Genomic DNA, 25,508 nt, shown 5'->3' with positions numbered 1-25,508 from the left:
ATAATTGAAATTACTTCATGATAGGTTACCTCAATTCAGCTATGCAGAAATGGTAGCTTACACTAGATTGGACAGATAAAGTGCAGTAATTTGTATGTGTAGCTAACATTTAGGCATGGTTATGACCTGTATGACAAATATTAAAACAAGTCTTTTCTATAATATGTCATGGCAGATAGGATCTGTACATATTTACATTTCAATATTAATCCTATATTATTGATCAGTTGTCTATCATTCGGTTTACTAAAACTAAAACTATTATTCGTTAGATTTTGGCTGTCCATCAGGTTCACATCTGTTGTCTTTAGTGAAATAACTACTGGATACACTGAACTTGATACATTAATGAAATTTTGTAGCTACATTCTAATGGTGTGCTCTAATTATTTCAATAACTTCACACGGTGCCTTGCTTCAGTAGAAACCTGCAACATTAGGGATATTCCCCACTAGTATCTTACCTTTGAATTTTGTGTCCAGCCATTTTACATGTGCTCTGTCAAGGTAAACAGTTTCTTGGTCACCTCCCTGACTAATGCCCTTCTATCCTAACAGCCCAGATTGGTTGGGTGGTCAGCTTTACAAAGAGTCCTGGTGGTTCCAAACTGCTTCCATTTACAAATGATGGAGGCTTCAGAGGTCGCAGATAATCCCTTTGATTTCATGGATTGGTTTGTGCTCTGATGTGCACTGTCAACAATGGGACCTTATATAGACAGGTGTGTTTTTCCAAATGATGTCCAATGAACTGTTGTAGAAACATCTAACAGATGGTTGGTGGAAATAGGATGTGCAAGAGATTTTAAGTGTCAAAGAAAAGAAAAATAAAAGTGAATACTTTTGTTTTTGGAATAAGATATATACATGACAAAATATGGAACAAGTGAAGACAGATGCATATCTTTCATGGGTAACTTGACCCACTATTTCTGAACATGTGAAAAACTCACCATTTATTGGAAAAGCATTGTTTTGCTGTTACTGTGAAGTATTTGGGAAGAGCTGGGATTCTGATGCATTTACAGCTATCTTTGGGGTGACCAGCTATTTAAAACCTCTAAACAAGTATGAATGGATTTCAATTCTGTTTGGAATATCATAGCAAAAAATTTAAAACTACAGTAGCGGAAAAAAGGACTGCATTTGAGTTTTGGAAGGGAGAAATATGTGTTACATCTGGAGAGGGTAAGACTTCTCAACAATAACAGACATAATAAATTTGAGAAATCCTGGAATCGTGTTTTAACATTTTTGAATGGGAAAAAAATAATATGCTCTGTGTGAGTGTGTGTGTTTCTGTGCTACGTATTTATATTGTGTCTATACAAGATGTTGTGGCTATTGTTGTCAGACGTGCTGTTTGTCTTCCATTCGAAATACAATAAAAATTCTCCTTTTATCCTGTTGTTTTCACCTTGTCCTGTTTTTTCTCATTGTATTTCCTTGTTCTGTGCTATTGCTGATTTGTTAAAAAATAATAAAAGAAAAAACTGAATATAAATACTGACAAAAAAAGTTCAATTTTGGCTTTAGATGCAGTCAACAAAATCTGCCACAGTGTAAAAACTGTCAATGAATATTCAAACTCAAAGTCAGCAAATTATTGACTAAGCTGTAACCATTGTGTGAGGTAGAATAAAGTCCACAGCTTATTACAAATAAATGCGAGTATTGCATAAGTATTAAGCATGATGTAGGCTGAATTACACTGATTCATGTTGTTTAGAAAGTTAACAAAAATAAGTTTGAATGAGATTTAAAAGTTTGACTTGCAGCAAACCTTACAAATATAAAATAAGCGATAATAAGATCTGCACTCAGCTCTGATGCCCTTCAGTAGAGCACCTGACCTTGAAGAAGCTTATCGGAGGTGACTCACCCTCCGTCTCCAGAGATAAGGGGGATGTGGAATATATAATAAGACACTCCTGCAGCAAAGCTAAATTCTTCCACTGTGAAATATCTTTATTTATGCACTAATGAAAGATGGACTTAGTCCAGTAAACACAATAACACGTTCATCATCATCACAGGGGATATGTACAAAACAACAAACGTTGCAGCACTGAAACCAGGAGTTTTTTCCCCCTCTTTGGTCAAGAGGGCAATGTAAAAAACTAAGACTTCAGAATAAATAAGAGCTATTTTCTTTAAAAGAAGCTGTAACACCAAGTTGAATAACTGACTATAGTCATACAAATTGTTAATAAATGGCAAATTAGGTCAGTACCCAAGACATAATTTGGAGAATACTAATTTGACAGCATTAATTAGCACTTAGTGAGAGGTTAGTAATACGATGCTCCCTCTTTTGTGTTTTTTCTCACATATGGGAACATTTTTTTTAATTAACTAAAGACTGTTTAACATTTTATTGGAAAAATGGAAACTAACTTCACTCTTTATTAACAATTCTCTGTCGATGAGAGCATGGACCATACAGGTAAGAGTATTTTCACTCTTTAGATCTTTATCATAAATTTACTGATTTGGATCTTGCTCACTGTGTAGTATCATTACAGCATGTCCACGAATCATCATTCCCCACCTTTTAACATTAAATACTTTGCTGTTACATGACATTGTCATGCTTGTGTTACCTCAAACGTGGCAACTGATAGTTATTGCTTACAGCATCCAATCAATCTCAGAACAGCCACCATCTAACCATTAGATTATTATTTGCCATTTACTAACACTGTTGTGATGAAATTCCAACTAGATTTTCAGTATATCCTTCAGTATATCCTTTGTACATCAAAATAAAACGTATGTTTTGTACACTTTGATTCACTTTGATTACTGTGTGCACATTGACTGGAATGATTGGTATGCTTTAATATGAACTGTTTAAATACAAAACAAAACTGAGTAATTCAGCATTGTATCTGGGATAATATACAGTTACCAGCTAATGCTAATTGGTGCACTGTAATGACGGGGCTGAACTACAGGGAATCATACATACTTATTAGTGATCACTTAATCAACTAATGGACCGTCAAAGGCAGAGGAGTCAAGAATAGATCCAACCTGGCTTTCGTGTTCCGCTCCATGCAGGTTTTAAGTTAAAACAAGACACCCAAAGAGCTCATATGTTTTTTTTACTTTCAAGGTAAGCATTTAAAACCTCAACCAAGTATCCCCCTGATGCCCTGCTTAACCTCAGCATTATAAAAAATACATGCACCCTTCTGAAAAATCGGCAGTATTGAGCTGCAGTTGGATCGTGCAGATATATTAACACTGGTCTGATTTTTCTCTGCAGAGGCGTTTACTTATCATAGCTGTCTTCATGTTCTCAGTAAGTACAAATATACAACAAATGCCTCTAAACTCACACACTCATACACACATCCACACACACACACACACACACACACACACACACACACACACACACACACACACACATATATACTGTATCTGATCAACTAGATAGAATGCACTTTGTCATGAAGTAACAATAAAACTCAATACTTTGACAAAACAAATTATTTTGTATTCCTACACAACATCAAATACAGTTTAAGGCAAAAATCAACAATTCTACAAGTAAAACAACCAAAAATTCAAAAACAAACATCGAAAATATTTCTATTTACAATATTTGCTCATAGAAAAATATGTTCAACTTGCACAGATTTTTAAACATGGCCACAATAAGACTCAATTCAACCTCAAGTGCACACGACGGCATCTGATTTTATCACAAATCTATTGGTTCCAGGGCAGCTGTAATAAATGGACACAAGGGCATCCTGGTAGAACCGACAGGGATTGTGTCTATTATACAATTCTGCGAGCTACACAGCTAACATTGTATTGAAATACTGGAATTAAATATTTCAGAGAGAACTTGGTTTAATTTTTACACTTTCAGATACAAGAATGAGACTCAGCACAGCACAATATGTGCACTTATCAACTGAAGTGGCTGTGCCATGAGCATTTGTTGTGGTTGGCTGGAGCCACACACGTTGTCTCTAACTAACTCTAATCTGACATTGCCTAACAGCTGGGGGATGGCCAGCGGTTGTGGCCCATTTGTGTTCTGCAGTGACCTCTACTTGCAAAGCAGTTACAGACTTTACAAGTCAGTTAGTTAAACCAACGCACTGATGTTTTTTGTTTGAATGTTTGAAAATAAGAGGACATATTTAAAGTTTTTTTTTTATTCAGATATAACAACTTCTATACATAATAATTTATATAATCTTGTCAATTTTAGCACTTATTACCATGATTACTAAGTCTGCATGTCTTGTATAGTTTGATGCTATCCAAAGTGAGAATGACACAGTGTAAATGATAAAACATGTTTGAGATAAAAGTTATTTTTCCATGTTCTTTGTCGTGTTACTTTTTAGTGACATGAAGAAGCAACGTTGAAATATTTAAGCAGCAAATATTTAACTAGTTAAAATTCTGAATTTGACTGCGAAGAGTGTGGAGGTATTTAAACCCTGAAAAAGTGCACTGCAACTACCAGTCAACTACCAATCAATACTTGCCATGCTAATTATGCTTTCACTGTAATGATTTAGGCAAACATGTTTTGATCACCTTTTCACGGCTGTGTCTATCAATCAGTAAACATTTTCGGTAAAATGAACACTTTGCTATCAACTATTTATTCAGTCGTTCAGTAGTTACAGTAACCAACAAGCAGTGACAAGAAGTACAAATACACCAAAATGCATCTCTTTGTTTCTGAAGCTCGAACTGCAGCTAAATCGAGAGCCACTGCTGTGTAGTGCAAATGCAACCTCGGGGGCCGAGCCGTGCACACCACAGTACTTCAGCGGCTGCGGACCAGGTCTGAGGCAGCTGTCAGATGGCATGTTCTGCCTGACTGGTTGAAGGGGAGGGCGGTGGGGGATGGGGGTGGGGGTGGGGTTGAACTAGTACTAAGCCAACCACAACGTGAGGGGAAACATCCAACAGTGTGAATAAAATAGAGGCAGAGGCAGGAGTTCAGAGAGGTTGGGTGTTTGGCGCTCTGGATTGCAGAGATTGAACTGAAATGTCACAGTGATTCTGTGTCCAGAGGCCCACACAGGGATAATGTGTGTTGAGTATTTACATCAGTGGAATCAGTGCAGAAGTCATTCAGCGTGACCACCTCTCAGCACAGCAGTCTGAATAGGACCGTGGTACGTGCAGCATCTGTTAATCAGCTGCTAAGGCTGGAAAAGGGTCATAATAGCTTCAAGGTAGCCACAATCATCGTTTTTCATCCTCTGGAGCATGTGTGTGTTCATAAATATGTGTGTATAGTAACACTTTTAATTACATTCTTAGGTTTGACAGTGAGACACAACTGAAGCTTGACACAAACGTTGACAAAAATTGCTGCGGTCCTCGGCAGCTGTTTCAAATTTAAGAAAACCGAGTGACCTTTTCCACCGAGCAGGTCAGGAAAAGGACCGAACAGGTGGCGAAGTGTACAGGGCCAAGCAGGAGGTAAAGAACAGGAGGATCCAAAGTACACATAGAGTAGGCAGAGGTGACGCTGTTAAATGAGAGGAAGGAGAATTAGAGTTTTACTGTAACGCAGTTCTAATTTCCCATTTGCACAACTCAAATTACACAGACAACATTTCTAAATCAATATATGAGTGGATTTCAAGCATTAACAGACATTGCAGTTGAGCTTGCATAATCATTATCATGGCCAGATCTCCATTCAGTCCTGCTAGGGAACTGCTGCTAATAATAGCACCCATTACTCTGGTTGCCACAGGAATATGTGGTATTGAGAAAAAGAGAACGATTATTCCCCCGTTGTTCATTTTTCCCTTATTTTGTGCTCTTAGACTTATTTATGCATTTAAATTGAAAATGGCTCTCTGACTAAAAACATGAAGACTGCAAGTCAGATCAGATACAGCACAGAACATCATTTAATCAAGGTGGACGCTTATTGACTTTGCTGGAGCTCAACAGAAGTGAACAAAATCAATCTGGGTTTGCGTCATGGCTTTGCAGAGCCTCGCGCTGTTAAGATTAACACACAATGCAGGGAAGCAAAAGGTGAAAACTTACATTATTCAATGAGGATTAATGTGACAGTAAATAAAACATTACTTCGCAGACGTAACATGAGGAGGCGTATTACAGCAGTCTGATCATAGGCTGTCTGAAAGAGCCTGCCTACAGTTTGAAAGTGTGTGAAAATGTTTGCTTTGCAGAACACACAACACTGATTTTCCATTTTGCACAAAATGACAGGGCCACAATTAACTCTCACAAAGTGATACAAAGAGACTGGCTTTAATCTACACTAAATAATAAAAATTGGGGGACCAATGCATGCCACTGTTGTGCTGCTGAACACTCTACTGATGTTCAGTTTTAGGTTGGACTAATGGTCCAAATATTGAACTCTTTCTGCTTTCAGATCTAACAATGTTTTCTTAATGTTCTTCTCATGAAAGTTTAAAAAAAAACCCACTAATCTGCCAAGTACTCCTTTGGTACGATTTGATAACACAGACAACTAAAACGCTGTATTTTGAAAAGCTTGGACACTGTGGAAAAACTCAAAATAAAAACAAAAATGCAATGATTTGTAAATGTCACAAACCGATACTTTATTCACAAAATAAATGTTTAAACTGAAAAAAATTACTATATAAGAAACATAGTGGCTTGTTTTAAATTTGATGGAGCAACATATTGCAAAAAACACTTGGGACCAGGCCATATTTATCACTGTATAGCATTCCCTCTTCTTTTAACAACAGCCTGGGAACTGAGGAGACTACCTGCTGGTCTTTTAAGAGAGGAGCATTCTCCCAGTCTTATCCAATGTTAGATTACAGCTGCTCAACAGTTCTGGGCTTTGTTTGTCATATTTTCCTTTACACGATGCTCCAAATGTTTTCATTTGGTGAAAGGGCTGCACGGTCTTCCTGAAATATGCAAGGCCTTCCCTAAAGAAGACATTGTCTGAATGTTTCTGTTATTAAAAATTCAAAATGAGCTTTTATTTTTCTTATTTTGTCAAATATGTTTTCTATGTTCTATTTTGAGATTTCCAAATTATTGCACTCTTTTATTTACATTTTACACAGCGTTGCAACTTTTTCAGAATTGGGTTTGTATATCTGAGACAACAGAGTCGACCAACCCAGAGGTGAAAGGTTTTCTCTATGTCACGTATTATTCCAAATGTTCCCTATTCAAGATGGATAGGCTAACAGTTTTCCTTCTGTTTTTTCCTTTTGTTTACGTTATAAGGTGTATGAGAGTCTCATATGGCTTTATGAGATTTGTAAATCATTCCATTCTGTTTTTCTAGCTCTGGACGGATCAGTCTAAGAGACCTGTGCCTCATTTGTCTGTGTTATTTCTCAGACACACTCTGCTGCACCTAACCACTGCACGTTAGCAAGATTATGCATAATAATCCCTCAATTTCCTAAGAAAACTGTGTTTCCATTTCAGCAAATATGCATGGAATATTGAACCAAGTCTATAAAGGACACAGTCTATAATCTGCAAAGGGCAGTAATATACTACACAATATGGGGCAATAATTTGTTTTGTTCAACCTGTAGCTTGTCCAGGATATAACTCCTTATAATAGGTCTCAGAATCTTATATACTGTCCTATACTAGCAAAATTGCAAAAAACTATAAGAAAAAAGCAAACAACAAATTGCAATGTTATAACCTGGAATATGAAATAAGATGTCACCTTGGCCCTGGACACTAAGACCCCTTTGTTCTCCTCTTCTGTCCTCCAGCAATCCTTTCATCTCTTGTCTCTTGTCAGGGAGTTGTATCTCCGCGATGCATGGAGGCTCGTCCCCAAGCACCTTGTCCTTGCCCTTGCCCTCCTCCTCCTCCCCCACCACCATGATCCTTATCCGATTCTGGTTGGCTCTGGGCTCGCTCAGGCTTAGGGTTGGGTGTGCACGGGGGGTCAGGTTGTTGGACTGACATGGTCCTGCGCAGGTGGGTTCGTTTACACAGAAAGTCAGGCTTCGCTGAGAGACCGAATGAACCTTTCCTTAAGACCATGCGAACTGAAGGAGATTTCTTAGGTCTGGCTCTGTGCCCAAACTGAAGAGTGGAGAGGTGCGCTGCATAACCTTCACTCAGGAACTACACATACCACACAGGCAAAGAGTTAGAAAATCTGACAGGGAGAAGTGAGAAGATCAAAGTACACAAATGTAAACTGAACTACCTGGCACTGATTTTGGTACTTCTTCGAAGGTCTGCCAACAATATAAATTTGTGAGGGGCTGAGGCCTAGCATGTTGTAAACAGAGATGTCCTTCATGGAGCCATAGGCAGAGTTGATCTTAATGTGACACTGGTGAAAGAGAAAATAACCAGTCACACACACGTGTGACATTTTGATTCAGCACATCCCAAAGCTACAAAATTGTGAGTGAGAGAGTGAGAAAGATCTCACTGTACGGCGGGGACCAAAAGGTCTTATTTGCTGTATAAGAAATATTAACTGCCTATGTTAATGTCAGGATTTACCTCCTGGATGAGGTTCCTGAGGAAGATGGTCTTTTGTCGCAGGGGGTCATGAACTAAGCCCTCAGAAAAAAAGATCATCCCGTGGGGGAAATTGTGCTGCGAGAGCCAGGACACCACACGCTGTTTCTGCATATCAGGACGGCCTGTGATGTAGATGATCAAATATCCCAAGTCCTGCCAATGCCTGGATGTGAATGCATAAAATCAAGCACACATCAAAGTGAATAATTGTATCATGGTGGTATTATCACAGAGAGGATGCGCATAAATCCTTAAAACACTGAGAGCTCCAACAAAGCACGCGCATTGACTACTGAATTTGTATTTTCCTGTGAACCCTTCCACCTTCTCAAGATTTACATGTAGACATACAACCACACGCATGTATAATCAAAAAGGGTAATCAGTTACCTGACCACATCGACAGCTCCAGGACGGACCTTGGGGTCGCTGCCCATGATTGACACACTGGCAGCAAAAGAGCCATCAATGCTGAACACAACACACTCCATGCCCCTTGGTAACACAGTCAGGTAGGCCTCTGCACTAGTCTGATCCCCCCTGTGGATTGAAAAAAGGAGAAACTACATATTTAAAAAAATGAGAACTTAGTTGTTACTCCCTTCAAGGCCACTATTTATGCAGCATTATCCAGCAAGGAGCTCATACTCCAACACAGAGCATAAATAAATGAAATCTTTCTCTTCTTTCTACATCTTATTTGATAATACAGCGCTTTGTAAAGGGAATGCCACATGGATGCTTACTTGACTACCATTTTAATGGGATATACTCCTAGGCCAAGCTTCTTGGTCTTAGGTATTGTGTATGTGACTCTGCCACTGCTGTTGGTCACCTCTGTGTCAAAGTGCACCCAGCGGCCCGACTGAGGCTGTGTCATGAGCAGGATATCCACCTGAGAGGGGCAGGGGTATAACACATGCGATTAATTGATTAATGTCAGCCTAACAAAGAAACACACACACATCAACATAAATCATATCGCTGTTTTTCACCTTTTCTCCAGTCAGAGTGACCATATCCAAGGGGCCATACATGAAGCGACCAACCAGAGTCTGGGGTCCATCCTCGGTGGCAATGACATCATTCACCCTGTGGTTTGCTGTGACGTTCTGCAGTTAGTGACAAGAACTACCTCCATTATTCAGGACACAAATGTAACACGTAAGCCTTTACGGCAACAACAGTTTGTCTCTGGTGCGCTACCCTGGAGTAAATTTTATGACTCATGCCGAAATGTGATTAGAAGTAACAGAAAAAAGAATCAGTGTCAGAGTTCAAATTAAAAAAATATAAAGGATATTATCGCATGAAAAATATATCTAAATGTGCTATGAGCAACATTTAAACATTTAATAATTCATTCATTCATTTATACGGTTAAAGAACAGTCTGCTACAATTGTTTGATGCCACGTTTGACGCAGCTGCAATACTGTGTGGCGTGCCTCAAGGGTCTAACGGTGCTTTTTAATCTTTGTTAATCATTCTTCAAATATCTGTAATTATTAAACTAGACTTACTGCAGTGAATTATTACTCTGCTCTACAGCTGCTGTAAAAATGGTAGAAAAAAGTGCTTTTACAAAACATTATGATGCCCTCTTGAAACTGTCCTTCGACCTTTTAGATGTAAAAACTCATAATTATATCATTACATCCAAAAACACATTTGTGCAAAGGTTCATTATTATTAGTGCACCATTAAAAACACATATGAGTGCTCTTTTTCTAAACAAAACAGAAAATGATATTACTTTACATTACTGTATATAAAGCAAGTATAAAGACTTTACATCCACTGTATTTCTGTCTAGCCTTTCAATTTAAAAAGTTAATAATAAAAAGGAAAGAACATATTCCCCACATTTAAAAGTAAATAGTTTAGCACAAAGGGAATTTGTCAGATTAATTACCAAATGAGAAGGGATAAGATATAATACACATCATGCTAATTTATTTATTTATTTATTTATTTTGCCTGTCCCATTTGGTTCTTTAGCCGTCAGAATTGTTGTCTGAAGACCAACAAGGATACCCAATGGATTTACTTTGCCAAATGGATCATCACGGCCTTGCCGTATTGGTCCATTTGATCAACCTTTGTTGTTATTATTTATTTTCCATTTTATTTTCAGTTGTTACAGACGGGACAGACATGACTGAGGGATAGGAAAGGGAGAAAGAAAGATGAAGGAAAAGAAAAACAGAAGGGAAGAGGGACAGTGAGAAAGGGCACTTAAAAAGAGAAAGAAGAGAAAAAAAATCTCCTGGAAAGAAGAGAAAACAAGCAAAAAAAAAACAGAGCAACATACTAAACGCAACACCATCACGTTAATCTAGCTAAGTGTAAACACCAGTAAATACTAAATATTGAATATTGTTGTGTAGCAAGCAGGACCGACAGCACACAATGTGCTTGGAAATAGCAGCCAATAAAGGTGTAGTTTATGTCTATGATCAGTGAACACCCGTGTGCACACCTGTGTGGATAAGCGCGCTTGTATTCAAAAGGTTTCCCCATGTAATGTCTGCTAGAGGATGTAGAGAGCCATAGCCCTGTCCCCCAGGGCATAAAGCAGGCATGAAGCGGATCCAGGCTCCAGACATCCAGAGGCCCCAGAGGTGCAAGAGCCCAAGGAGGACCATCGGAGGGTAATCCGTGCCACCACCTGGGAAGAGCTGAGGAGAGCCCCAGATGAGGGGTCACCCAGTAGCCACGGAGCAGAAGCCAGAGGGGGCTGCAGTGGCGTGCCAGCTGTGCCAGAGGAGGCCCAGAGGCCGGAGGCCCGAGGGCCCCCTTTGCCCCAGAAGAGGCCTGACCGAGCAACAGGCACCAGGCCCCGCCAAGGAGTGAGCTGGTACATACCTGAGTGCCCAGCCCCGGACACCAAGAACCACCAACGCACCGACCCCTGAGGGCATCAGTTACCGGCAGGGAGTGTGGTGAAGGGAGATAGGCCTTTGGAGGGCCTGGGAGTTCCCAGAGAGGTGGAGTGTAAGACCCGACCTGACATATAGACACAGACAAACAGGCACACACAGACACAAACATGCATTCCCACCCTCATCCACACATATACAAATACTTAACACTCACCCAACATAGGGATAGACATACATGGACACTGTACACACAATCACACTTCCCAAACAAACTCAGGTCCAGGTACCCTCGCCCCTGGAGGGGGAAACGGCACCTAGACCCAGGAGATGTTACCCTTTCCCCCGGGATGGAGGCAAGCAGACCGCCCCAGGCTCCGCAGCAGCAGGGAGGCCCCGCATCCCAGATCCCAATCGGACGGCCAACACCTCCTCCCAGCCCCCCCGCCCCGATGGCCAGCAGAGAACAGGGGTGTGTGAAGACCCCAAACCTTCCTCCTCTCGCTCATGTGTAGTGTTGCTGCGTGTTGTTCTAAGGTGCATTTAAAACACGGGAGGGCATGGTGCTGCTGCCAGAGAGCAGCAGGTGTTAGCACGGCCCCTCCCGAGAACCCTCAATGTCTACATGGATTTAAAATTGAGAGGTGGGCACCGGCGCCAGAGGTGGGGTTGAATACACAGACCGTCCCCTGGACGCTGTTAACGTGCCCACCCTCAAGGCCCTATATGTATGTGTTATGAGAGTGTGAGTAATGTGGATGTCTAAGTTGTGGAATAAAATTGAGGCACAGGTGGCCAGAAGGGGACGGGGGGGGATGCCTCCCCTGCACCCTGGTGACACACCCGCACCCCAAGGCGCTACTTGTGTGGGTGGGTGTGTTGGAGCGGGAAGAGGGAGGGAGCCGGGGATGGGGAGGAAAAGAAGGGAGGAGCAAGATGCCCCTCCCTGGGGCCAGCTCCCCCGCTGACCCCAGTAGGCACCCACGTCCTTCGGCACCCACCAAGGCAAGGGAGCCCAGGCCCATCCAGACCGGGGCCTACGGCAGCAGGACCGCCCAGCCCCACAGGACCCGGGGCAGCCCACCGCAGAGGAAACTGTACCCACCCTAACATTCAATCATCTCCCAGACTGCACAAGACAGTAGACACCCAGGTTAAGTTTATTCTCCACCTCTCCTATGACTCTCCCCCACCTGCAGAGTGGGGGAGAAACTCCCTGTCAGTTGAAGAGCCCCCTAGTTAGGCCGATGCACCAGAGGCCCCCTGTGCCAGGGCTGAGCCCCCGTGCACCCACCCGCCCACAACCTCGGCGACACACCAACAAGGAACTAATCCCCCAAGGCCCAGCCAGAGCCCTAGCACGGAGGCGAAGCACCCCCGAACCCCAAGCCCCCACGCCATCATGCTAATTTATTAATAGCTTCATCAACAATACTGTGCAAACAAGCACAGATCATAGAGTGAAGACACTTTAAAAAATAAAAGAACAAACTTAAATCAAAATTTAAATCAACCACTTGTTGCTTTTAGCACAATTCTTCTTGGGACACTTACAGTTTTTCAAGGTTTGTGCTGTATCTAAGGGAACGTCTTCTGTGGATTTAAGCTTTCTTGATTCTCTGTCTCTGTCATGTAATCTGAGATGACTCTACAAGAGTAAGTCTGCCTCATCATTTGTTGCAGGACACCTTGCTCCACCTGTAGCTGAGGATTTCTTTATGATTAAGGGTTTATTGTCCGGGGACATCATTAAGCTCTGCAAAGTGAATTTATGAACAGATGCCTTCCTGATGGTAATGTGTAATGTATAAGAAACGGAACATCTAAAGCACCTGAACTATTGTGAACATCCACCAAAATCAGTCGTCACTTTTGTCTGTACATGACCTGTCTTTACAAGCCTTTGAGACAAACACAATGAGAGGGAATGAGATGAAAAATAGCCATAAATTTCCTGCTTTCATGCCCTGTTTTTCCAGATTTCCAAGTCCAGCCAAATACTGCTGAAGAGTGCACTGTGGGACCTTACAGAAAAGCATGCTAACTTCCTATTAAGCTTCCTTGTCATGTTCTATTCTCCATATTGCACTATTCAGTGAGTACCTCCAAGTGTGCCAGCAGTGGAACACTAATCCCTAAATCTCTTCTTGCTAAGATGGTTGCATTTTAATAGCATATTATGAGCGCGCTAATGTATAATTCACAGACTCTGTTGTGGGTCACCATGACAGAAACTGTAATTTTCCCTCCCTAACTTCTCTGTCATTTCTGCAACCTCAACGTTATACTGAAGAATTTTAACAGCATACGATGCAAGTTTTATCAGCCTCACGAAGCTAGTATTTCAATTTTGGATTTATGTTTTTACATTGTAACAATAATTGATCAAAATAAATTATCAAAGGGGCCAACTTCTATAAATAAAATATCACAGGTGTACAGCCACACGCGCAAACAAAAGCAGCAGCGACGATAAATTTATTAACTCAATCGTTGTTTACTGCGCTTGTTTCATCAGGATTAAGAGGCTCAGATGACATTTCGTTTACTTGAAAATGTTCTGCTGTTTATTGACAACACTCAGTGAAAGATAATGGAGCATCTGCACATGACAAATACAGCTAAATGCTAATGTGATCAACCAGGTTGTTGTTGTGCTTTACCATCTCACCACATCGGCTAATGATAATTGATTTAAAGGATGTGACATCTAACAACGAAGTTCAGTGTTTCCAGCTGCTATCCCGCATTACCTTTGTCAACAGTTAATTGTCTGCCAGCAAGAGGCGTCACTTACTCATCCTGTGATGGCAATGCAGAGAGAGAACATGTAAATATATATGTGCATACCTGTGCGTGTACATGCACCAGCATACAGTTTAACAAGATCCCAGCCTGCAGCTATGTGACTTGAGTGCATCACATGGCTCAGCATAGATTTATTTTTTGTGTCTTGAACTCTGTGTGGTATATGTGAAAACAATACGAACAAGCAACTTGTGGCTAATGACACCATCAACTCACAGACAAAACTATGGAGGACACGAGTTAGTGAGTCAGACACCTGCCTGTTAAAAAGCAGCACACGAGAAGCAACACAAGAAACAACTGCCACAGTAGTGGTCCCTCTCCAGCTGTGACAAAGGCCTCTTACCACAGCAAGAGACCTTTGAAATAGTTGCCAAATCTCTCCAAATAGCATCGCCCTGAAACAGATCATCTGGCTGCGCCCAGACTGAATCGGCATGGGGCTGCTTTAAATCTACACGTAGCGACTCGTATCCAGGATGGGGGCAATTGCTTTCAGCACTAACATAAGAATCACATCACTTAGCTGAGGTGAGGCATGAACAAGACGACACAGAGAAAAAGAAAACCTTCAAACTCAAATATAGTTATGTTTCCATGGCTATTCAGTTCTATTTATAGCCACATGAAAAGCAAGCAGTCACTAATTTTGTGTTTTTAGAAAAGGGATAGTAATGTGACCTTGATTATTCTACTCGGCAGGGTTCAGGAACATCGAGCAATTGTGTGCGTCTGCCTGCATCAGTGATTCAAGGTGAATGTGTGGGATTATTTTAAGATTTTTCCAGCTTCAGACCATTCATGGAGGCCAAAGACTTAACTACTACAGCTTCAGCCGTCTGTAATACCCGTATTTTAACCCTGATTAAGTGCATGTTACAAATTAGGGAAAGATGACTGAAATCAGATTTTGTCTACTTAGAACTTTTACACCCTTTTTGTGTCACTTCATCTGCATCTTGCAATCGAACCCAGTTGTTGCAAACAAAGGCATTTAATTTTTCTTTTTTAATTTTGATCAACATGCCATCGTTGGTCCATGCCTTAAAGGCACAGCCAATCTCTTAACCACCGGATTTCTGGCTGACAAACCTGAGGCTCATCCCCTAATCAACACCCTGCAGTATATATACACTAGCTCGCAGATTGTTCGTTCAATTGTTGTGGTAGAGGGGAGCCTTTCTCGTTTCCCAAACTCATACTCTGATCGCTAGTTTGCTAACCTGCCATCTTTGCGCCCTAGGTTTCCTGTGTGAGCCAGCCAAACCTGTGTCAACTCTGTCTGCTGATTGATTTGACAGCTTGCCAACCCTGCCTACCACTCTACACGTCTCCAGTCTTTGCCAGTGTCAGCCACAGCTGAAAAAGCCTTTTAACTAGACTCTAGGATCATCTTTTTAGTCAGCCAATTCTTGATTCCCAAAACACTGAACATCATGTTAAGCTGGTATTAAAGTATATACATCCAAAAAAAAGGGGAATTTTAATTTTTTACCCTTAGTTTGACATGTGTCCTCCTTCTAAGCCACTTCTCACGGGGACCAGAGGGTGAGAAAGGAGCCGAGTCCAAGTTGTCTGCTTCCTTTGCCTTTATGCAGTCACATCGCATGAGCTGTTAATGAATACAAAAATATTTAAAATATGAACAGGCATTTCCATAAGATAACACAGGTTTGTTTAACAGTAATGCCACTACTGTGATAGTGGCATTACTGTTAGCTGATATACTAACGAACAGTGCATCTAAAGCCTTAAAAGAGGTTCATCGTGTTTCTAATTCACAGTTTTGTAGAGAATTACTGCATGTTGCTTGACTGAGGCTCTGCTTATCATTCTTGACCAGGTAGCCTAAACATCAAGAGAGAGTTTCCATAAAGACAGCAACAGAAAGTCTGACAAATGACTTTTCACACAACTTTTACATTCTGTTACAAATTGTAAATATTCTGCAGCACAAATGATGCTGTAAGCCAAGGTTTATTAAATTCCTAATGACTTCAATAGAGCTTTGTTTACTTTGTGCATCTCTAAATCCTCTCCACTGTCTCACAAAGACAACACACAGCAGATCGAGCCAACACGAATAGATTTCTTTTCCCTATGGAAGCTCTGCTTTCTAATCATCTGTTTTAAAAGAGTGCCAGTGTTTCTAGAAGTTTTTCATAAGAAATAATGTGATTAAACAGATGTTTTTCAAATGTATTTACTGGCATAGTGTTCATTGGTATCTGAGGAGTTACAGATTCTCCTTATCCTTGTTATCATAGGTTAAAGCTGAACTGCCCATAACATTTTTATGGGCAGTTCAGTGGGCAAAATGTGGCATAAACCTTGTCAAGGTTCATTGCTTAATTCCAGCTTTAGTGCTAGAAATATATACTGCCAGCATGTTAAGACTCTCCTGATCAAATGATGGGTCCGTATGACTAATTAAAGTTGAGGATGGTAATATGGAAATGACTACAGCTGAGCCTAAGCTGAGAACATATTTGCAGACTTTTGAAATCTTAACCAAAGAGTTGGCAGCACACATACATTTTGAAACGTTTGTAGATTTCAGTCATACGCTTATTGAATTTATTTATAAAGCAGACTAAACCACAAAATCAGACATGTCCATATTTTTGTCATACAGGGAGTGCAGAATTATTAGGCAAGTTGTATTTTTGAGGAATAATTTTATTATTGAACAACAACCATGTTCTCAATGAACCCAAAAAACTCATTAATATCAAAGCTGAATGTTTTTGGAAGTAGTTTTTAGTTTGTTTTTAGTTTTAGCTATTTTAGGGGGATATCTGTGTGTGCAGGTGACTATTACTGTGCATAATTATTAGGCAACTTAACAAAAAACAAATATATACCCATTTCAATTATTTATTTTTACCAGTGAAACCAATACAACATCTCCACATTCACAAATATACATTTCTGACATTCAAAAACAAAACAAAAACAAATCAGCGACCAATATAGCCACCTTTCTTTGCAAGGACACTCAAAAGCCTGCCATCCATGGATTCTGTCAGTGTTTTGATCTGTTCACCATCAACATTGCGTGCAGCAGCAACCACAGCCTCCCAGACACTGTTCAGAGAGGTGTACTGTTTTCCCTCCTTGTAAATCTCACATTTGATGATGGACCACAGGTTCTCAATGGGGTTCAGATCAGGTGAACAAGGAGGCCATGTCATTAGTTTTTCTTCTTTTATACCCTTTCTTGCCAGCCACGCTGTGGAGTACTTGGACGCGTGTGATGGAGCATTGTCCTGCATGAAAATCATGTTTTTCTTGAAGGATGCAGACTTCTTCCTGTACCACTGCTTGAAGAAGGTGTCTTCCAGAAACTGGCAGTAGGACTGGGAGTTGAGCTTGACTCCATCCTCAACCCGAAAAGGCCCCACAAGCTCATCTTTGATGATACCAGCCCAAACCAGTACTCCACCTCCACCTTGCTGGCGTCTGAGTCGGACTGGAGCTCTCTGCCCTTTACCAATCCAGCCACGGGCCCATCCATCTGGCCCATCAAGACTCACTCTCATTTCATCAGTCCATAAAACCTTAGAAAAATCAGTCTTGAGATATTTCTTGGCCCAGTCTTGACGTTTCAGCTTGTGTGTCTTGTTCAGTGGTGGTCGTCTTTCAGCCTTTCTTACCTTGGCCATGTCTCTGAGTATTGCACACCTTGTGCTTTTGGGCACTCCAGTGATGTTGCAGCTCTGAAATATGGCCAAACTGGTGGCAAGTGGCATCTTGGCAGCTGCACGCTTGACTTTTCTCAGTTCATGGGCAGTTATTTTGCACCTTGGTTTTTCCACACGCTTCTTGCGACCCTGTTGACTATTTTGAATGAAACGCTTGATTGTTCGATGATTACGCTTCAGAAGCTTTGCAATTTTGAGACTGCTGCATCCCTCTGCAAGATATCTCACTATTTTTGACTTTGCTGAGCCCGTCAAATCCTTCTTTTGACCCATTTTGCCAAAGGAAAGGACATTGCCTAATAATTATGCACACCTGATATAGGGTGTTGATGTCATTAGACCACACCCCTTCTCATTACAGCGATGCACATCACCTAATATGCTTAATTGGTAGTAGGCTTTCAAGCCTATACAGCTTGGAGTAAGACAACATGCATGCAGAGGATGATGTGGACAAAATACTCATTTGCCTAATAATTCTGCACTCCCTGTATCAAAGAGCAAGCTTGATAAAAGGGTTTCAGTTTGTCAGAGGCTCAGCTGTGATGGGTCAGAGGAATCCTGAACAGCTTCACATAAGATCAAGCACGTCAAGTGTAACTTTGCCTTGTTTTGCACGTCGTGTGCGTGTGTGCGTGTGTGTAAAAGAGAGTCCTTTAGAGAGTCCTATTTCATGATTTCATGCTGACAGCTGAAAAGTTAGGCAGCATCTACAACATATGCTGAACAGAGTTTCATGTCTGGACAAAAATGTGAAGTTTGACTGGTTGTGGTTGTTGTGCACTTTTGGAATCAGATCAAACTCAAATGGCTGAGTTCCTCACATGCCATCCATTCAATTACAGTGCAGCACGCTCCCATTTACAGTACAGCTGAACTTTTTTCTTCATCTCTGCTAGTCGGAGCGTGAACGATTCTCCGCGTTCTGAATTAGCCTTGTGATAGACAGGTGACCTCTCCAGGGTGCAGCCCTCCTCTTGGCCTGTGACAGCCGGGATAGTATTCAGGCGATCCACGTGACCCTGAATTGGATGAGTGGTTAAGAAAACGGATGGATGGACTATCTCCTAGTGTGATAAATAGGTCAAGTCATTGTATGCTCTTTGAATTACACATTGTATGAAATGTTTTACATTAATAAACGCTTTCTCTTTTGTCCTGTTATGTAGAGAACAAGACAGTTTATTGTTTTAAGCACACTGCATGAAATGCCAGTGCATGAGTCTAAAAACGCCGCAGTTTATTCTTATAATGTTAAGATACACTGTTTCCAACTTGACACCTCTGCTCATTATCTCCATGTCCTACCTCCCACACCTTTATCGTTGTTTTTGTTGCTATATTGAACTGCGTTAGAGAGCTGAACTTGTTATTGGTGTATCTCTCAGAAAGAGTCCAGTGGATGACGCTTTTAGATATTTAAATACAGTTAGATAAAAAGAAAGTACAGCCTCTGTCATTTTACATATTATGATATAATACAACCACAATTCCAAAAAAGAGTCGCAAATAAAAACAGAATGCAATGATTTGAAAAGGAACTGGCAGCAATTTACCATCTAATTTCCTTTGGAAACAGTAAGTGTGTACATAGAACGAGGATGGATAGGTGGATGTGTTTGTATTTTTAAAAAATGATGGTGGTTCTTTATTTATCTGATTTGTTTGTTCTAATAGGCAATTTATATTTCATCATTTGCAGGGAATGAGTGAAAATAAGATTGAAAATATCATCAGAAGCTCAAAGAATCCAACGAAAACAAAAAGCATACCTCATCTAGTGATCATGTCCAGATCTAAGCTGTGATTAAGGATATAAGTGAGCTGCAGGATTTAGTTAGTCTTCAATTTGAGCTGCAAAAACAGCCATTTTCGAGAACACTAGTTTATTAAATATGCTGTGGAGAAAACAATACTGCTATTAGTAAGGCTCTCTCACCTGCCGAAGAACAAAAGCTGCCACGTCAGTGGACTCCCAGTAGGAGGCGTGAAAAAGGTGAGGCAGAGCCACTGTTGGAAACGCAGTCAGCACATCAGGGCAGTACAGAGCATAGTCCAGCCTCTTGGAGCCCCACCAACTACTGGAAACTGAAACATAAACACACATCCTCATACTTAGATGGGGGATCTGAGGTCACTTTAAAAGCTGTGAAAGCTCATCAACTTGAATTAATCTCCAGAAGACAAATGAAAGATGACGGCGTGGCCTTTCTGTCTCTTTGTTTTCCTCTCACTCACTGTTAGCGATGGTGTTTCCAAGTTGGCCCATGGAGCAAATCGACATCTCACTTTCCACACTGGTCACACTGGCTCTACGCCCCCCTTCTTCTCCTCCTCCTCCTCCTTCAGTGTCGGTCTCAGAGGACTGCTGCGAAGTCGGCCCTCCGTGAGTTTGCTCACCTTCCAAAAACACATTTGGATGACTTTGGATACTGTCTGCTATAGAGGGAGGGGGGAAAGGGAAAATACAAGAACAAATGGAGAGGGAAGAAGAAAGGAAATGCTTTGATTACAACAATTGACTGGTCTGAATCTTTAAATCAATGCTGCTATTTGCCTAATAAGCCAGGTTCTCGCTGTGTATTGACTTGCTTTGCATTTTATAAAGCAAAACCAAAGACAAGCACTATGTATAAGTGTGATAACAGACGAAAAGTCTCTTCCACACTTTGTGGGTTTGAATCAATTTATTAGACTGTATTTGGCATTAGCTTTGGGAGCCAGAAAGCATCATGCTGTTGGTTCCTGCAGATAAGTAGAATAATTTATCAGGTTGGGTTCCTCGTTTCCCCCAGCAAGGCTCTACACTGCATTTTCCTATTTGTTCTGTCTTAATACTGAAGATCCCAGAGACCTCGTTTCACTAGACATCCCAAACATAACAGTTTTCTCTCACAGACCCTAAAACAAAAAGCATCATATGATTATTAATTCAGACAGCAGAGAGGCAAAGGCCTATCAGCTCTGTTCATTAGCACATTTATCTTAACAGCTATAAAAGATTCAGGACAAAAGGAGATTGACGCTGAAAGTAACAGAGCTTCTACCTGAGAATATTCTCTGACAAGCTGAACAACAGCAGCAAAAGAAAAACAGCTAAAGGCTCATCTCTTTGTTTGAGAATGCTCCCTTGATGTTTTCTGCTTTGACCTATACTATAAAACTTTTTTATCTCTTGAGAGTACTGATTATCCCATTACCGAAGCCATTTTTTATGAAAGTAGAATGGCAACTACAAACCCACCATTACATCTCTATCTCTCTTTCTCTCCTCAGAGCAAATGCTAATCAGAACACATCGTGTCTGGGCTGGTCTTTGATCGGCGCTTCAGATACAGCATACCCTTCACAGTTTCTTCTGTCAGTTTACTTCTACTTGTGCCAAACATAAACATTAACATTACAGATAAACATCTGTGGACATTGTGGATGCCTGCCTCTATTCAGTATCTGCAAATGGGCGTGATGTGTCAAAGTCATTATCCAGAATTTTCAGTTTGTTTCACAGCTTGTTATTCTCACGTTAACCCTTTCGCTGCTGTTGGAATGGCTATAAATATGCCAGCAGACGAAGTCCCATGTTGCCTGTTTGGTTTGAGAAGGATGAGCAACTGCAGCAGAATACAGATTAACTGCGGCTCTCAGAAACATGGGGGAGAATCAGCGGTGGTTAACAAATCCCCGCAGTCGAGGCAAAGAATAGTCCACATTCGGTCTGTTAGGAAGATGAAGATGATGAAGAAATCTGACACATACTCTGTACTTATCAGTGCTGGGCATCTGATTGCCAAATTTTCTGCGTCACAGGTCTGTGTTATGTGAATATATGTGGGAAGAAAAGACATTTTTAGATGAGAAGGGAAAAATGTAACTGTTCAGTATTTTAGGGGTGTTTTAAATGAAGTCTACCAGTTTAAAATATAACTTCAATGTTGTGTTACATAAACACATTTGTGTGGTGATGAGCATGTGGGGTCCTGCATTTGTTTGAAAATGCAGTCTTTTAACAGATAACTACTCAAATCTTTGCAGTTCGCATTACTGGACATTGTTTTTACTTATGGCAATCTTTTTTTTTTTAAGGATATGTACTGGGGATGACACAACGATTCAAAAACAGGATTGTTATCTAACACCCGATTCTATCTAGGACCACAACGAGTGGGATTTAATCTTTAGTTTGCTGTGGAGAGCAATCTTTCATTATCGGTCCCCAACTTAGTAAAAACTGCAAAACAAAAACGCCTAAATGTCACAGTCCTAGGGTTCTGTTCTTTTGTTCTTTTTCTTGTGAACTCGTGTTTGAGTTTCATTGTTATTCCAGTTTTTGTATTTTGATTGCTGCTTCGAGTTCTTTTTCAGTATCGCTCTTTGTTTTCGAGTCCCAGCTTTTGTTTATCATTTATATAGATTTTATTCCCGTCTTCAGTTCATCTTATTCTAACTAGAGTTTCATTTTTTATCGATTTTTGTTGTTATTTTATGGTAGAGCCTATGAAGTTAAATGAACTGCAAAATGTGAGTGCTTGTAGAATAAATGTGAGAACCTGTAGGGGGAAAAAAAACACATATTTACCTTCATACCTGTCCTCCTACACTGTGTTGTTTGCAGTTTCAGCTTTTTGTCATTTCTTGGACCTTGTTTTGTCAGAGTACATTTACTGTGCTATCTTCACGTTAGCTCGTTCACTCACAGTATTGTTGTGTTTCCTCATTTCCGTGAGAGTTGTTTGTTTCCCAAACACAAGTCACTGTTATTAGAATCTGTGTCTGATTTTGAGTTGACGCCCTCCCATTGATTGTCTGATTATCCTCATCTGTCTCTCATCACCCAGCTATGTCCATCCCCCTGATTAGCTCTCTCATGTCTCCCCTCAGTCTTGAGCATCTGTGTGCTTTCCCAGTGTGGTGCTTGTTTGTTTCCCTGGAGTTGTAGACTTTTTTAAACTTTGTGTTAAATATACAACATTCACCCAGTAACACAGTTCTTTTCCTATGCCTAGCACTTTATATCTCCTTGCCCAAGGATACATTGGCATGCCGACTGGAGCAGCCGGGTATGAACCACTAACCCTTTAGTAGATAACAAATTAGTATATAACCTGCTCTACCTGCAGCTAGAGCTACTCCACAGACTTTTGCACCATTACGACTTCTGTTTCCAGCCCAATAAAATGTTGTTTTTTTTACTTCATGACTGAGCATTAGGCCTTGGAAATATCCAATATCTACCCATACTGTACAGGAGTAGGAATTCATATAAATTCTCCTCAGCACAACAAGCCTGATTCTTTGAGGGCACACCAAAGGATTTTCTGTCAGTGACCTGGTGCTAATCACAAGAGGCCAAGATCTAAACAGTAATCAGACAGTTGGTTTAAATGTATTATTTGAGGGGCATAAATTTTGTTTAAATGAAATTTTCCAAAGCTGTACATCAATATCACACAAAAATCCATACACCTTGTGTTTTATAGTGGTAGTGCTCTATTTTCACTTCAATAATTTGGAAGAAAAAAATTCCTTCCTGTACTTTCTGTCACTACTTTATCACTCATACAGACACAGTTGTATTTAAACTGAGGACATCACATTGATTCAAGTTTCACTGTAGTACTCCTGCTGTAAACCCAATCAAACCTAATCATTTTCTAAGCTTAAACATCACTGTAAAATGTTATGGGGGGGATCTTGTGAAGCTTTACCTCCACTGTCCCCATAACAAAAGTGTTCAAAGTAAGCACACACAAATGCAGACACACTCAACATCCTGCTTTCATTAATGAGACCTGCCCTAAGCCTCTCAGAGGAACCTTCCTCTCTTTCAGTCTATCGAACAATTGCACAGCCCTATCTTTCTTTCACAGCACAATGAGCAAAGAGAGGCAGAAAAGGAGGGGGCGGCACTGACTCTGGCGTCATTTTCTGAAACATGCGCATTCACCAAACCACCAAAGATGCGTGCTGAGGAAGAAGAGGGTCATAAAAATCTGCTAGAGTTGCCAGGAAAATGGAGATGGAAGGGGACATACATTTTCCAGCTTTTCTTCCCCACCTGCTTATATGCATGTCTGTGTGTGCCTACGTTAAAGCAATAAGAGCAAACAGAGGTTTGATTAAATTACCAGTATTTACATAGAAAGAATTTTAAATAAGTGTGAAGAATGAGTGGTAAAAGAAAGGATGAACAGAGGACTTTGCAAGTGAGGGAGGATGATCCTTAGAAAGTCTTTGTCACAAAAAGACATGAAAAGGGACTTTCAACCCACTCAGCCATTGCAGCGCTCTCAGCCTCCATACTGAACATCTGATTAACAAATACATTTATGGTGAGCTAAAATATACTGCCGTCAACCTTTTACATTAAAACGCCATTAGCTGTGCCATTAATACTGATAAGGATTATTATAATTCCTTTTGCATTTGCTGTTTGGATGATCATATTTCCCATTGGGCTGTTGCTGGAAATCAATAACAAGAGGGCCCATTCTCTGTATATTAGCAGCATTCATCATAATAAAAGCTCTACTGTTGGCGGGTGTAGATGTCAAAGTCATACCCACAGGAGCCTGATTTGATTGGCTCTCCATGCCTTCATAACAACTAATTACCATATTACAGAGCAGGAAATGGGTAATGTGAGCGCCCCTGTAACTTCTGTGCGCCTGCACCTGTCTATGGTTTTTGATTTAACACACATCGCAATTTGAGAGCTTCCAAGTCTGATCAACAGAACAAGGATGCAGACCTATAATTAAAACCCACTGTAGCTGCAAGCCAGTGCTGTCTGTGTGCTTTTTACACTTCATCACCTTTATCAGCACTTCTGGCTCTAAGAGGTGTCAAGCATCTCCATTTGTGACCAGCTGGATGCAATTAAATTTTTTTTAAAGAAAAGGAAAAAAAGACCTCAGGGGTTCAAGCATGTGTCAGATATTTCCTTTACATAGGTCTCATTGAAGAATCAGCCATGAGTCTATGTTTAAACAACAAATGATTCAAGGATCTAATGACTGCTTCAATGACTGCTCCAGGATTAGATACAGTAGTTTAGCTAATTAGATTCATTTCAAACAAAGAATAACCCTACATGGTTCTGTGTTAAGCATTCCCCATTGACACTCGGAGGTTTCTGTTACATAACTGAACCCTCCTTACAGGAAATGAAAAAAATAACCAAATTTCTCACTAATTACTTGGATAGCAATAAGTGCTCAGAGAAATCTGCTCACTATTCAAAAAATGTTTCAGCATGCAGTAGAGTGATATGGGAAACATTATTTTTATATGTGACATATAGTAACTAAAGTGCTAAAAATGTGCTTATTTGTGGTGTTTCTGTCATGGTCCTGAGTCAGTGACCCAGTGTTTTGGATTTTGCATTGTTCGTTTTTATTCTTAGTCTTTGGTTTCATCTTGCTTCATGTATATTAGGATTTGATTTCTGTTTGGTATTTCTTTCTCTTAGGTTTTGGTCCCTGTGCTCCTCATGTCTCTGGTCCCTGTACTCAGTGCTCCCTCTGTTTAGTGTCTGGTCGGTGTCTCTGTACCTGCCCTGGTCCCGCCTTTCCTGTCTAGTTGTCCCT

At 40.6% G+C, this 25,508-nt stretch overlaps 1 protein-coding gene across 3 annotated transcripts in view; it reads right to left on the bottom strand.

Moving 5' to 3' along the window:
- Positions 1-1,943: 1,943 nt before the first annotated feature.
- pitpnm3 (PITPNM family member 3) overlaps positions 1,944-25,508 on the bottom strand; it is a 113,142-nt gene continuing 89,577 nt past the window's right edge. For 2 of the 3 annotated variants that reach the window (XM_084951471.1, XM_084951472.1), the window contains exons 11-20: positions 20,161-20,361; positions 19,862-20,010; positions 15,714-15,830; positions 9,525-9,641; positions 9,276-9,424; positions 8,920-9,069; positions 8,509-8,692; positions 8,204-8,332; positions 7,709-8,118; positions 1,944-5,518 (exon numbers count right to left, since the gene is read on the bottom strand). In XM_084951471.1, the coding sequence (XP_084807597.1) occupies positions 7,783-8,118; positions 8,204-8,332; positions 8,509-8,692; positions 8,920-9,069; positions 9,276-9,424; positions 9,525-9,641; positions 15,714-15,830; positions 19,862-20,010; positions 20,161-20,361 (1,532 nt within the window). In that variant the 3' untranslated portion in view covers positions 1,944-5,518; positions 7,709-7,782. The remainder of the gene's footprint in view (positions 5,519-7,708; positions 8,119-8,203; positions 8,333-8,508; positions 8,693-8,919; positions 9,070-9,275; positions 9,425-9,524; positions 9,642-15,713; positions 15,831-19,861; positions 20,011-20,160; positions 20,362-25,508) is intronic. The other variant, XM_084951473.1, reaches the window with a different exon arrangement.

The sequence above is a fragment of the Perissodus microlepis genome, chromosome 14, assembly GCF_051167445.1.
Source record: "Perissodus microlepis isolate ML-2025 ecotype Zambia chromosome 14, ASM5116744v1, whole genome shotgun sequence".
Lineage (NCBI taxonomy): Eukaryota > Metazoa > Chordata > Actinopteri > Cichliformes > Cichlidae > Perissodus > Perissodus microlepis.
Note: the sequence above shows the minus strand (reverse complement) of the source record. Positions and strands in the feature narration are given on the sequence as shown.